The 14,071-nt window shown below is 61.8% G+C and overlaps 1 protein-coding gene across 7 annotated transcripts in view; it reads right to left on the bottom strand.

Moving 5' to 3' along the window:
* The window catches only part of AHDC1 (AT-hook DNA binding motif containing 1), a 53,171-nt gene extending 45,071 nt beyond the window's left edge, over positions 1–8,100 (bottom strand). For 2 of the 7 annotated variants that reach the window (XM_088067510.1, XM_088067509.1), the window contains exons 1-2: positions 7,981–8,100; positions 7,368–7,488 (exon numbers count right to left, since the gene is read on the bottom strand). Coding sequence is in view for 2 of the 7 variants with exons in the window: in XM_088067506.1 (XP_087923632.1) it covers positions 7,368–7,503 (136 nt within the window). In the remaining 5 variants the exon portion in view is untranslated. Of the gene's footprint in view, positions 1–5,576; positions 5,704–7,367; positions 7,522–7,803; positions 7,861–7,980 lie in introns of those variants that run through there. The other 5 variants (XM_088067506.1, XM_088067505.1, XM_088067508.1 and 2 more) reach the window with 4 other exon arrangements.
* Between the last annotated feature and the right edge of the window lie 5,971 nt (positions 8,101–14,071).

Consider the following 14,071-nt stretch of genomic DNA (forward strand, 5'->3'; position numbering starts at 1 on the left):
GGGAGGGGAGGGGAACGCTGCTCCCCCCCTTCCCGCCCCGTTGGGCGCCCAGCCCGGCTGCAGGGTGCTGAGGCTGGGAGGAAGAGGAGGGATGAAGGATGGGGAGGCGGGCGTCGCGCGGATGCCGTGGTACCACCACGTGCAGCCGGGGCTGGCGGTGGGTGGGCTGGGGAGGGGGGGACACGCGATGACACACACCCGGGGTGACACGGCGATGCCGAGCACTGCCTCAGTTGGAGCAAATAATTCTGAGCAAGAGCTGCTGAGCAAACATCACACCCCTCTCTGGAAGGAAAGGAGGAGCACCCACTAAAGGAAAGGAGGGGTACTCACTAAATTTGGGGAGTCCAGAGAGGTGAGGAAAGCGGATGGGGAAGGGTGAGAGCAGCAGTGGCGCCAGAGCCACCCAAGCGTGTTCAAATATTTAGTGTGCACTTGCAAAGGTGCTTCTGCTGCCTTTAGGGCATCGCTGCGTTGGAAGCATCAAGGTGGGATCTGGGGGGATGGGAACAAATGACAGGGATGTGCTGCAGGGGGAGTCTTTCTTTTCCAGCTGGGCTGGGAGGGCCAAGGCGCAGGGAGCCCAGGAAAGGCTGGGGTAAGCTCAGCTTTGTCCTGAGCCTGGCCCCTCCCTGGCCACAGCCCCCAGAGCCCATGGAACTGCACACCCCTTCATTTTCCTCCTCCTCTTCCTCCAGCCCCAGGAGCCTCACTGGTTCCCCACATTCCTGCTCACTGGCACCCTGGGGTGTCCCCAAGCACAGTCATGGCCTGGGGGACAGCCGGTGGCTCTGGCAACGTGGCACGTGACATCAACAGCAGTGCTGAAATGCTGAGGGCAGTGAGGTCAGGTGCTGGGGCAGGGACCAAGGGGACATGTGGAATGGCAGGGCTCAGTGGGGACCGCTGGAGAGATGCCAGCAACCAAGAGGGGATCGTGGCAGGACGTGAACCATGGGGTGACAGAAGTCCCCAGGCCAGCAAGGTCCCCAGACCCTCTCTTTTGACCAGCCCAGCCTCACACACACATCAAGGAGGAGCTGCTGTGCTGGCAGAATGAGGAACACTGGGTTTTGCCCCATTCCCACGTTGTCCTCTGGCCACCAAACCCCTGCCCCACCAGCCCCACTCCCGCTCACTGATCTGAAATTCCCCCTACTCACCCCCGTCCTCTCACCTGCCACCACCTCCCCATCAAACGCCAGTCTGCCTCTCTGGGTGTTTTGCGAGCTCCCTTTGGTGCACCCCAGCACAGTGAGCTCTTCCCACTCCCCAGCCAGCAATCCACCGGGAAAAACCGGTCCCAAAAACCTTCCCCACATCCGCGCCAGCTCTGTGGGTCTGGGGGGGCCGCAGCCAGCCCCCTGCTCGCCAAGAACAATAGCGCCTTGTTCCAGCCCGGCTCCGTCCTCTCCTTCCTGGGCAAAGCCCTGGCCACTCTCACCTCTACGTTCCTCTCGCTGTTTCCCAGCTCCCTCCTGCCAAATCCCCGTTCCCAAGTGCTTCTCCTCCCCGCGGGTCCATATTAAGCTACATTCTCCTTTCAGCTGGGTGGAAAACAGCAGTAATAACCATGTGGAGAGAGCCGTGCCCCCCACCTCCACTTCCCTCCCACTTTGGGGTTCAAATTTCATTTCAGCAAAAAAGCTTCCCCCGCCTCCAATTTCTTCCCCCAAACCGAGTCGCTGTCGTCGCGTCTGATCTCGGCAGGGGCCGTATGGATGCTCAGCTCCTCCTGGTTCAGGATCTGCTGCCAATCTGGACCTCTCAAACTGGTTCTCACACAGCTCCCGCGTAGCACCTCCCTCCCAGCAGTTATTGTCCCTCCTCAGCCACCCCAACCCAGCTCACTCTCCTGCCATCCTGCTCCTTTGTCACCCTTCCATCCCGTTTCGCCTTGCTCAGTCACCCTGCTCCTCTGTAACCCTGCTCCACCATCACCCTAGTTCCCTGCCACCCTTCTCCCATGGCATCCTGTTCTCCTGCTCCCCCTTTGTCCCATTCCCTGCCACGCTGATCCACTGTCACCCTGCTCCCCTGTTCCCCTGTGACCCTACTCTCCCTCTCACCACACTCTGTGACACCCTGCCTTTCTGTCACCCCACTCCCAACACCATCCCCGCTCCTGTATCACTCATCTGCTGCTCCACAGGGTGCTGTGCTTCCCTCCTGCTCCTGCTTCTGGGCACATCCAACCCAACCCAACCCAACCCAACCCAAACCAAACCAACCCAAACCAAACAAAATGAAACGAAACGAAACGAAACCAAACCAAACCAACCCAACCCAACCCAACCCAACCCAACCCAAACCAAACCAAACCAACCCAAACCAAACAAAATGAAACGAAACCAAACCAAACCAAACCAACCCAAACCAACCCAAACCAAACCAAACCAAACCAAACAAAACGAAACCAAACGAAACCAAACCAAACCAACCCAAACCAAACCAAACCAAACCAACCCAAACCAAACCAACCAAACCAAAACCAAACCAAACCAACCCAAACCAAACCAAACCAACCCGAACCAACCCAACCCAAACCAAACCAAACCAAACCAAACCAAACCAAACCAAACCAAACCAAACCAAACCAAACCAAACCAACCCAAACCAAACCAACCCAAACCAAACCAACCCAACCCAAACCAACCCAAACCAACCCAAACCCAAACCAAACCAAACCAAACCAAACCGCCAACTTCACCAGGCAAGATTTACTCCTGGTGTTTTCCCAGGAGGCCAGCGGGGCTGGCAGCTGGCAGGGAGCAGAGCGTCCCTGCTGCCTCCAGCCCGGCAGCCTCCCTCTTTCCTGCAGCTGAGGAGCTCATCTCCCTCGCCCAAGGCGCTCCATCCTCCTCCAGATATTTTAGGCCCAGGTTTTGCAAGGAATGTTCAGGCGCTGAGCCCAAGCCGATGCGCTGAAGTCAGCAGGAGGCGAAGAGGGAAGAGGAAAGAGGGAAGAGGGAAGAGAGAAGAAGGGAGAGTGTGCGTGGGGTTTAAGGCCCTGGAGGCAGCAGCAGCAGCTGAGGGATAGGATGGCATGGGATGGCATGGCATGGCATGGCATGGCATGGCATGGCACTCCTGCCTGGAGCTGCTTTAGCCGTGGGAAGGGCAGAGGATTGGAGCTGGAATGTGCCAGGACTGCTACGCTCTCCCTCTGAGAGGATCAATACCACATTCTGCCTCTCTTCTGTCTCCCTGCATTTTGCCAGGGCAGGCTGCACCAACACTCTCCCTCCGGCATGCCATGGGATTTGGAATGGGAAGGGGGATCCCCAACGCTTTCAGTCCCCTTCACTGGGGAGGGGAAGGAGGTATTTTTGCCAGGGTGGTGTGTCCCCTGCCAACACCTGCACCTCAGCACCCAGCATCTCCAAGCCAGCCTCATCCCTGTACAGCAATCTTTGCCTCCACACCAAAGCCTTCCTGTGCACATCAATACCTGTCTGTACTAAACCCTGCCAGTACAGCAAACCCTGCCTGCAAACTAAACTCTGCCATGCACACCAATCCCTGCCTACACCCCCTGTCTTGTACACCAAACTACCTGCACACCAAACCTTGCCAGCACACCAAACCCTCCATGCACGCCGGTGTCTGCCTGTGCACCAAAGCCTGTCCTCACACCCTACCTGCACATCAAACCCTGCCTGCACAGCCAACGCTCCCAACGCTGCCCTTGCAGGTGCTGACACCTCCTACTCACACTCCCCTTCCTGCCCGCACCCCACTGACCCCCGGCATCGCCCCGAGCACCCGGAGCCTGCCCACTGCCACCCGGGCACCAGGGCAGCTCATCACCCCTCTGAGCCCGGCTCGGGGGCCGGGGGCCGTCTCGCAGCGCCGAGGGAGTCCCCGGCACAGGCAGCCCCTGTCACGGCCTCGCTGGCACGCCGCGCCCGACGTGCTCCGACAGGTGAGCCCCCGGGGCAGCGTTCCTGCCCGGGCCGGCAACTGTCCCCACCGGGCAGCCGGTTTGCCGGCATGTTCCTTCCCAGCACGTCCCTCCCTCCTTCCCTCCATACCCAGCCTCTCTCGGCCGGCGAAAGGGGGGAGCCGACAGATTTTAATGAGCTCCCCGGAGGCATCGCTCCGCACCCCCCATCCTCCCGCCTCTTCCCGCGCCCGGGAACCGATGCTCTGAAACACAACCCTCGGTGGCAAGCCTGGAAAAAAACCACAGGGCACATTTCCCCCCGCCTTTTCCCTTCCCTCCTCGCCTCCCCCAGCTTTTTTTTGCTCTCCTGCCGATGCCAAAGACCCAGCCGGGCTCTTGTGCTTTCACTCGCAGCTGCAGCTGCCGATTTTCGCTGTAAGCCCTTGTGCCTAGAAGGCCCAGAGCGAGGGATTCTGGGACGCGGTGATTGAAGACAGCACCAGCACGGAGACCATTGCTCAGACTTTCCCTGTCTGTCGCCCCAACGCTCAACCCACAGAGAGGGAGGGAAAAAAAAAAAGAAAGAAAAAAGGGAAAAAAAAAAAAAAAAAAAAGAAAGATGGAGAAGGAAAAAAAAACCCCACCGGACTGGCGCTCGCCCCTTCCCACCCACGCCGAGAACACGCTCTGCTATGCCAGCACCGAGCACCCGGGCAGGCAGCACGTTGGGATGGGGTGGGCCCCAGCCCCGTGACAGACACCCTGGTGAACTCCAAACCCAACACCAAATCCCCCCAGAAGTGCGCTGGATCCCTCCCACCGTTCAGCCCGCTGTACATCACCCTAAAAACTCCCAGTGGGGAGCTAAGCACAGCCCAGTTATTTCCCTTTTGTGTTATTTTTAAGGAAAATAATAACAAGTCAGCTTTTGAGCCACTGTCCGCAGCACAGGGTGAAGATTGGGGTGTGGGTGCAAGGGGTGGTGACAAATGAGCACGATGCCAGGTTGTCGTGGGAAGCCGAATGCTCACCACAGCACTGGGGCTGCCAGGATGTGCCCCAGAGCCAAGCAAACTCCCTGAGAACGTCACCATGTCCCCACCGCATGCAGAACCCCCTGAGGAACAAGGTCCCCAGCACCTGGGTGTCGAGACATGCCTGGGAAGGTCCCATGGGATCAAATCCTTGCCCTCCAGCACCGCACCGGGCTAAGGCGTCGCTCAGCACGTGCCCTGAGGCAGAGCAGGAACAACACCCGGGACGGACGGATGGATGGACACACGGTGGGGAGAGAGGGAACCAGCCTGTGACCCCACGCACCCCTATGCCGGCCAGAGGAGGGGGTGTGCTGAGCATCTCCTGGCCAGCTGAGCCCTCGCATCCCAAAAGGCTCCCCCAGCATCACCGGCTCCCCAAGGAGCACGGCCGGGCCGCACGGCGCAGCCCAGCCCCGAAGTTCGGCGGGCAGTGGGGCGGGGAGGGGACGGCAGCGGGGGAGGACACACATCTGCGACGCATTCAGGGGCCATCCCGCATCCGGGCAGCCCGGCCACAGCCCAGCATCCAGCCGGCCGGCCCCAGGGGGGGAACGCTGCCATATCACCAGGCAAAAATCCCCCCCGCATCCCTCCCGCTCCTGTTACCGAGCCCGGAAGAAGGAAACAGCCCTCCCCACCGCTGCCCTGTTTACCAAGAGCTGGTTCCAAGCACTCGGGAGAATAGCAGGAGCATTTCAAGGCCCTGTTTCCACTCGGCTGACACACACTATTTATAGAAGCCCACAATTCTCCCAGAGCTTTCCTCGGGATCTCAGCAGAAATAGCCTGCCCCGGGTCTCTGCTGCCTCCTCTAAGGAGGCCAGGGCAGCGCCGGCCCCCCCAGGCTTCCCGTAACCTTCCATGGGCTTCCATGGCTTCTCCTCTGCGGCCACCCCGCTCCGGGGATGTCCTTGGCTACCCCGTCCCCGCCACGGTGCCAACCCCTCGCCCCAGAGCCATCTCCACCTCCTGCCCGAGCGGCTCCCGGCGGGCTCCGGCCGCTGTCCGGGAGGGAACCGCTCTGGGGCTGTGCAGGGGGGACACGCCAAGAGCCGAGCGAAAGCCACCTCCCGCCTGACTGCATCGGAGCGCGGCAGAGCCCCGGGGGACTCGCACCGGGGATGGAGTTGGCCTATTCAGGTTACAGAGACATGGCAGAGCGGAATTTGGCGCCGCGCCATCCCTTCTCCAGCCCCCCCTCCGCCCTCCTCTTCCACCCCCCGCTCCCCACCACCACCACCACCCTCCCCTGCAAATTCCACAGCCCAGCAGGAGAAGCCAGTGTAAGGGGACACCTGGGGGGGGCGAGGAAAGGGGGAGAGGCTTGGGAGGGGGGCCTCGATTCAGACCACGGGGCTCCAATTTGGACCACGCGCCCCCGACTCAGACCGCGCCGGCACCAGGGTGGGAAAGAGAGCAGGGCAGGATCCGTGCCCGTCACCCCGGGGGTTCGTTTCTGCTCTCTGTCACGCCAGGATAAATCTGGAGTGACTCCACCGCGCGCTGTGGCACACAATGAGCTCACCCCGCCGCTTTTGGGGGGCTCTCCCGGCAGCCACGGGCACACGGGCTGGATGCACGAGGCCACCTGGTCGTGGGCACAGCCACGTCGTCTCCCCAGCACATAAACAAGCGGGGACTCAGGTGTCTCCACCTGCGTCGGCCTTGGGGACACCAAGCACAGAGAGTCTGGCGTCAGCGTGACCCTGTGGGGTGACTCCAGCCCCCGCCAAAGCCATCGCGGTCCCCCGTGGTCCCTGTCGCAAGCACCGAGGGGCCGCGGGGGGGGGGGGGGGGGTAAATCAGCTGCTCGATAAAAACAAATCAGAGGGGGGATGACAGGCACGGGAGTAACAACCGCTCGCCGAGCCCCGCGCCACGGACCACGCAACTTCACCGACGGGGCTGGGGGGAGCCTCCCGCACGCCCCTCACCCCGCACCCTCCCGGGAGCGCCCCCGCGGGGCAGCCCCCCTCTCCCCCGAGCCAGCCTGCCAGGGGAAGGGCTGGGATGCTGTGCCCCGGGGGTGCCCGTGCTCTCCGGGGAGCCCCCCGAGCCCCCCGCGCTGCTGACAGGCTCTGCCTTCTAGTGGCCGGAGCCGGCTCTGACAGCTGTCACTCACCGCTCGCACCCGGGGAGGAGAGCTGGAGGGGTGTCCGGGGGGAGGCAGCCGAACTCGCGGAGATGGCAGCCCCCGCGCAATGGGGGGCTCGCCCCGGGCCCCCCTCGCCCGCACGCCCCTCCCCACCACAAGTGCCATTAAACTCCGGCAATTTGGCACCAACTCGCCGCGCAACTTCAGCGGAGGGGACGGCGCGGGGGGGGACACACACGCGCGACACGCCGCCTTCCCCCCCCCCCGCCCCCGCTCTGCCCAAAGGGGGTGTCCCGTGTGTCTTCCCCCCTCCCAGCCCCACACAAAGGCGGGGGTCCCCGGTACTCACCCGCCGGCTCCTGCACTCCGCGCCCCTCCGAGCCCGCCCGCTTGGGGAGGCTCCTGCCGCCCGCCGGGGCTGCGTCCTGACCGGCCGCGGGGGTCCCGGAGCCCTCGGCACCGCTCGCCACCTTCAACGAGAGCATTTCCAGCGCCTCCTGCTCACATTCTCCCCAGGCAACTCCGCTCCTGCCAGCCCGCCCCCTCCTCCGTCCCCTGCCTGCTCTTTCCTCCTTCCCTCTCCCCCCCTCCACCCCTCTCTTTTATTTTTTCCGGGATTTTCTCTCCCCTCTGCCGCTTAGCTTATTTTTTCCCCCTTTTTTTTCCTTTTTTTTTTCTCCCCCTTTTTTTCCCCCCTTTTTTTCCTCCTCTTTTTTCTCCCCCCCCCCCTTCGCCTCTCACACACACACAAAAGGCAGCGGAGCGGGAGGCGGAGGGGAACCGACCTCCCCTCTGCGCCTCCGCCGCCCGCCGCCTGCGGGAAGCAAAGAGAGACACAGCGCAGCAGAGCCCTGGCTTGCCGCTGCCTCCCCCCTTCCTCCTCCTCCTCCTCCTCCTCCTCCTCCTCCTCCTCCCTCCTCCTCCTCCTCCTCCTCCTCCACCACCTCCTCCCTCTCTCTTGCCTTCTGCCGCTCCCGGCTTTGTGGGGGCTGGGATAAAAGGGGGGGAGCAGAGCCGGCGGCCAGGCGCGCCCAGCCCCTCGCTCCTCTCTCCGTGCGCGGCGGGGACCGCGGCTCCGCTTCGCTCCGCTGTCAGCGGCACGGCCAGCATCCGGCACCCCGGGGAGCCGTGCAGCACCGCCGGGGCATGCCGGGCCTTGTAGTCCTTCCTTTCCCCCCCCTCTTTTTTCTCCTCCTTCCTCCCCCCGCTTTTTTCTCCTCCCAGTCGCTGCGAAGCGCGCAGGGAGGGGCGCAAACGGGCGCGCGGCCGCCGAGCGCCGCTTTGGGAGGGGGGGATACTTACAGAGAGGGGATACTTCGGGGGGGACACCCCGGGGGGAGGGCAGCCCCCCAGGCTGCCCCCGCTCCCCGAGGTCCCGGTGGGATGTGCGGGGCATTGCTGCCCTCTCCCGGGTTGCACCCGCACTGCGCACCCCCTCCTTAGGGATGCAGGATTTGGGGGCACACACCCCCCTCCCCACGGTCTGGGGTGCACTTCATCCCTGTCACCGAGTCAGCACCCCCGCGCCCTCACACAGCCCCACGGAACCAAGTATCCCCACGGAGCCAAGTGTGCCCACGGAGCCAATCACGTCCTTTTCTCCTTCCCACTCCCCACTCCCCCTCCCACTTTTAACTCTTTTTTTTTTTTTTTCTTTTTTTTTTCTTTTTTAAATCAAAAGGTCTATCTGAGGCCTGGAAATATCCCTGCTGTTTGCTAACACCCTGCTCCTGCAATTTTTTTGTGTTCCCTCTTGGCCATGTGCCAAAGGGAAGGGCAGGAGGAAAGGTGGTGAACAAGGGCCCTTGGGACAGCGGTGGCAGAGCAGGGAGCTGCCCCCCAACTTCCTGAGCACCTCACAGCCTCCCTCCCCACAGCTCCATGGAGCATCTCCCCAGCACCAAGTCTCCGTCGCTGTTAATGTTCCTGGAGCTGGGTAGATACAATATAATTAAAGCAGATAATACCAGTGATATTTGTTATGACATCCTGTTTTTGTGAGTGATGAGTGAAGGGTTAACTCCAGGGAATTGGGAATATTGCTTGGCTGCTAATAACACGTGAGTCATCGATGGAATAACATGGGTGCAGGGAGAGACAGCACCTGGCTTTTGCCTTGTCCCTTGTATGGGGCAGGTTGGGGTTTCATGTGTGTTTTGGATCAACAGGCAGCAAGGAAGGAATCTGAACTCCAGACACACGCTGCTCACCCCAGTGTCGCTGCTAAACTGGGATGGGCTGCTGGGCTGGGGTCATGCTGAGAGTTGTCTTCCAGCTGGGACCTATTGCAACTGGAAAGGTGTCAGATCCGTCCCCTCTGTGCACCCCATCAGGATCGGGGGGGCTGGATTTGGGACTGGCTGGACTCTGCACACCCTGGATACGGATGGGGAGCAGGCTGCAGTGCTCCTGGAAGCAGAGCAGAGTGGAGGCCTGGGCTCCAGCCCGGTCAGCAGAGGAATCTGCACACGCAGACAGGATCACTGCAATTGCTGGTGGCTGAGTGAGCAACTTTGCAGGCTTCCTCATCCCCTTGCCCTGAATGTCAGCTTTGAATTTTCTTGCTATTTTTAGGGATGGTTCATAAAAAAACAAAACAAAAAGAAAAACCAAAACAAAAAAGACACTGAGGAGTACCCCTCCCTTCTCGCTTTGCAGGGCTCTGTGCCCCATGAATATTGCAAGGCTGTGGATTACTGTACCTGTGCAGGGATGGAGAGAGGGACAGAGGGACAGGGCAGGGAAGAGGAAGAGGTCATGCAAAAAACATGACATTGCAAGCAGAATGGGTTAGAATGTAAAAGATTTATTAATTTAATCCAAAGCATTAAAAGGTCATGTATTAATCAAAGAGATGCTTAAAACTGTCAAAGTCCTTTGTCAGGTTTGAAGTGCATCTCTATAGTTATCATAAAATATATATATCAGTCTGGCGTGGAGCCCCAGGCAGGGCTGGAGGAGGATGGGGAGTTGAATGAGGCACTTTGCAGGGGGATGGACGCCCCCCAGCCCTGCCAGGCTCCCGTGGGTGCCCAGCACCCCCACACTGAACCGGGTGCCTTGCGGGTCATCCTGCTCGTCCCCAGGCCTGGGTCGGTTCCCTCTCAAGTCAGGTTCGTGCCCTGTGCTGGTTTGGGGGTTGTGTTTGGTGAGTTTGGGGTAGAGGTGGACGCGGTGGGTTTGGGAGCGGGGTCCCCCACTTGTCACCGCGGGCTCGTGCGGCTCCAGCCATGGCAGTGGGCATCGGGGCGGGCGAGCTGTGCCCGTGCCACTCTTGTCACAGCTCCGCCAGTGCTCAGCCCTGCCAGGATTTCTTTTTCGCTGGGGGGGTGGGTGGCGGAGGCGGGTCCCCGGGGCCACCCGGGTCACCCGGGCACCCTGTCCCAGCCAAGTGCTGTGTCAGCAGCGTTGGCGTGGACTTACGCTACCATCTAGTGGCTGCTTTGCCGCCGCTGTCCCTGGCTCAGTGCGTGTCCCCGCAAGCCGCCCCCTCCCCACCCCCGTGAAGCCCCCGGTGACCGGGAGCAGGGTGGGCTGCGTGGCTTCTCCTCCGGAACGCTGTGGCTGGCTGGACTGGGGGGGTGGTGGCAGCTGTCACCCTGAAAGCCACCGGGTCCCCGGGGTGGGAGCAAGGGGTTAGGAGGCTGCGGGGTGCTGGGGGGAGATCTGGGGGCACGGGGGTAGAGGCGAGGAGGCAGAGGAAGGTGTTTGATGCTTTACTGGGATATAGGAGTTGCTGTTGTGGGGAGCGCAGTCCAGAGACCCTGATGGGGTTTTGGGGGGGTGGGGAGATGTTCTGTCCCTCCAACGTCTGTGGAGAATTGGGCCCAGCCAGGTTTTGCCTCCATAAAGGAAACTGCGGCGGGAGAGCCCAATTCATCCCCCAATTCCAGCAGCCGGCTGCCCTGGAGCAGCAGCAAAACCATTCCCGGTTTCTCCCAATAAAACCATTTCTGAGCAGCCCCATGGGCAGCAGAGCAAGGCTCCCGCTGTGCCCCCTCCCCATTGCCGGTGTTTGCTCTGTCACCCGACCATTCCCACACCCAGCAAACCGCCGTCCCCAAATCCTGCTGCTCCCCCATTGCTGTCACAGATGCTGCTGTTGTCAGTGCACAGCTCTCGCTAATTGTCTGTTGTTTTTCCACGGAAAAAGGTGTCCCCTCACAGTGACTGGTGCTGAGCTGCTGGGCGATTGCAGATAAATCCATCCGTGCCTCAGTTTCCCCTCTGGGGGGACAGTGCCTGCAGGCCCGGACCAGCAGGCTCAAGCCTGGTCAAGTCTAAACCCACATTTTTGGCCATTTTCCACTGTTGTCTGGCCAGTGCTGCCGCGGAGACGTGGCTCCGATCCACGACCCAGGAGCTCTGCGGGTTCTGCCAGCCCCTGGGGAGCTGAGCCAGGGGGCACAGGGACAAACCCCCGCCCTGCCGCGGGTGGGGACGGCTCCTTCCCGGTCACGGGGGCCTCCAGCAGCATCTGGGGGCTCGGGGCCCCGGGGAGGGGGCAATGCTGCGGCTGCCTCGTGCCAGGCTCCGGCCATCCGCAGCTCCTCACGCCTGTGCCCCGCACCGGGGGCTCGCTGGCTCCGGAGCCCCCCGGCCGGGCGGGGTGTGCGGGCAGGAGCGGGGCTCCGCACCACGGGGATGAGGGTCCTGCGGAGCATCGGGGACACCTGGTGACGCTGGATTCAGCTTCGGGTGCGGGGCGGGGCAGGGCAGTGGCGCTGAGCCGCTCTCTGTCCCCTCTGCAGGTGCTGCAGGGACCAACCAGCCGGGAGGGGAAGGGGCCAGAGCAGAGCCCCCAGCTCTGAGCTTTGCTCTTCCCTTCAAAACCCCGGCTCAAGCTCTTAAGCAAAAATGAGATTGCGGCGCCTCTTTCCCCACCTCCCCATCGCTTCTGGCCCCAGGGTGGACCCTGCTGGGAGCGGCAGGAGCTCTGTGAAGGGCTCCGGGGTTCCCTGTGCCCACCCACATTCGTCTCTTCCCCCCGATCAATACCGCCCAGCATCAGCATAAAATCGATGCCCCTCCCCTGGCCAGCCTGTGGTCACCCCGCAGCCAAATCCTTTCCGCCCCTCACCCCTCCTGTGGGCACCAGTGCTGGCAGAGGGGAGGACAGAGGATGGGGACCAGGACGGGGTCCGTCCCTTGAGCCCCTTCACACGGGGACCTGCAGGGCCCCACTCCCTCTCCCCAAGAGCCTTCTCGGTCATGACAGCAAAACGGGGGACACGCTCTGATGACATGGCCGTGCTTGCACCGGGATTACGGTGGCACAACTGCGTGGAAAAGCAGGTGGCAAATCCACACGGGTCCTGACCCACTCCTGCCACCGGCACTGCTGGGAACAAGGGGCCTTGGCTAGGGACACGGAAGAGTGGCATCATTTCAAGTCGGGAGCTGGACAGACAATGGTGGGATCAGCCCCGCTGAACGCATGAGCAGGCAGGAATGGGCAGGAACAGGGCAGGAATGGGCAGGAACAGGGCAGGAATGGGCAGGAATGGGCAGGAACAGGGCAGGAACAGGGCAGGAAAGGGCAGGAACAGGGCAGGAATGGGCAGGAACAGGGCAGGAATGGGCAGGAAAGGGCAGGAACAGGGCAGGAATGGGCAGGAATGGGCAGGAACAGGGCAGGAATGGGCAGGAATGGGCAGGAACAGGGCAGGAACAGGGCAAGAATGCGCACGAAAGGGCAGGAATGGGCAGGAATGGGCAGGAACAGGGCAGGAACAGGGCAGGAATGGGCAGGAACAGGGCAGGAACAGGGCAGGAAAGGGCAGGAACAGGGCAGGAACAGGGCAGGAATGGGCAGGAACAGGGCAGGAATGGGCAGGAAAGGGCAGGAACAGGGTAAGAATGGGCAGAACCGGGATGGAGTTGGGGCTGGCAGAGCTGGAGCTCAGCACACCAGAGGTCCAGAAGCACCTCTCAGTCCATTGCTCCCTGGATGGGGTTCGCCCCCCAGGCCAAGCCTGATCTATGAAACCTCCAGCTGAAATTAAAGGAAGACTTTAATCACTGGGGATGAATCACAAGTGGACCCTGTCCAGCACCAGTGTCAGGGGGTACAGACTGGGGACCCCAACCCTGCTTTGTCTCAGTGCCTGGGTATGGATTTGGGTTTGTCTGAAGGGCTTTTTGTCCCCTCCCGTGGTGGACAGGGACAGCACATGTCCCTGTGGTTGTGGGGAAACATTGTGTGGGCAAGATGTGTGCCACACCCAGAGTGAGTGGGTTTGGGGTGCTGGGAGGGTGGGTTTGGGGTGCTGGGAGGGTGCCAGAGCCTGTGTATGACAAACATCGGGATGACAGTGACAGTGCCGTGGCCATGGGGTGCCCCTGGCTGTGTCCCTCAGGGTCCAGCCCCGGGTGTGGGGTGGCCAGAGCCGATGGTCACAATCTGGGACTGGGGCTGTGCCTGGGGCTGCCCAGTGCCAGCCACGTCCTCTCCTCGGCTGTCCCTGCCACACAATCTGCTCTGTCCCCCAGCCCTGGGCAGCCTGCCACCCTGCCTGGTTGGGGGCCTGGCCCTTCCGCAGGGATTTTTCCCTGGGATGGGGAAGCAGGGGCACATCCAGCGCTGTTCCACTCCACCACCATGGAGCCGGGGGATCCAAAGCCCTTGTAGGAGGTGGGGTGAAGCAGGAGCTGTAGAGATGCCTGGTGGTACCCAGGGATGGTGGCGTGTTCCCAAGCCTCCTGGTATGTCCCCAACCACCTCAGCATATTCCCTAAGTCCCTGGTATGTCCCCAGACCCACTGCCCTCTGCCCCCCTCCCCATATGCATTTTCCCCATAGCCTGACCCCCACTGGCTGGGGTGGGGGCCAGTCCCTCCTTCCCATCAGTGCTGAGGAATTCATTACCGGCACAGCTGGGCCCTGCTGGGGAGGCCGAGCTACAAGGAAAATTAACCTCTTCCTCCCCAACCTGCAAGCACAGCCTGGGCCCCGTCCCTGTCAGAGCTGGCAGGAAGCGACAGTCCCCTCTTGGGGAGTGCTGGGGGGCTGTGGGGTGCTCTGCATGGGGGCAGCTTTGCAAACCCAAATGC

The sequence above is a fragment of the Pseudopodoces humilis genome, chromosome 27 (genome assembly GCF_049639895.1).
Source record: "Pseudopodoces humilis isolate 2021_Gansu_Grassland_sample_001 chromosome 27, ASM4963989v1, whole genome shotgun sequence".
Lineage (NCBI taxonomy): Eukaryota > Metazoa > Chordata > Aves > Passeriformes > Paridae > Pseudopodoces > Pseudopodoces humilis.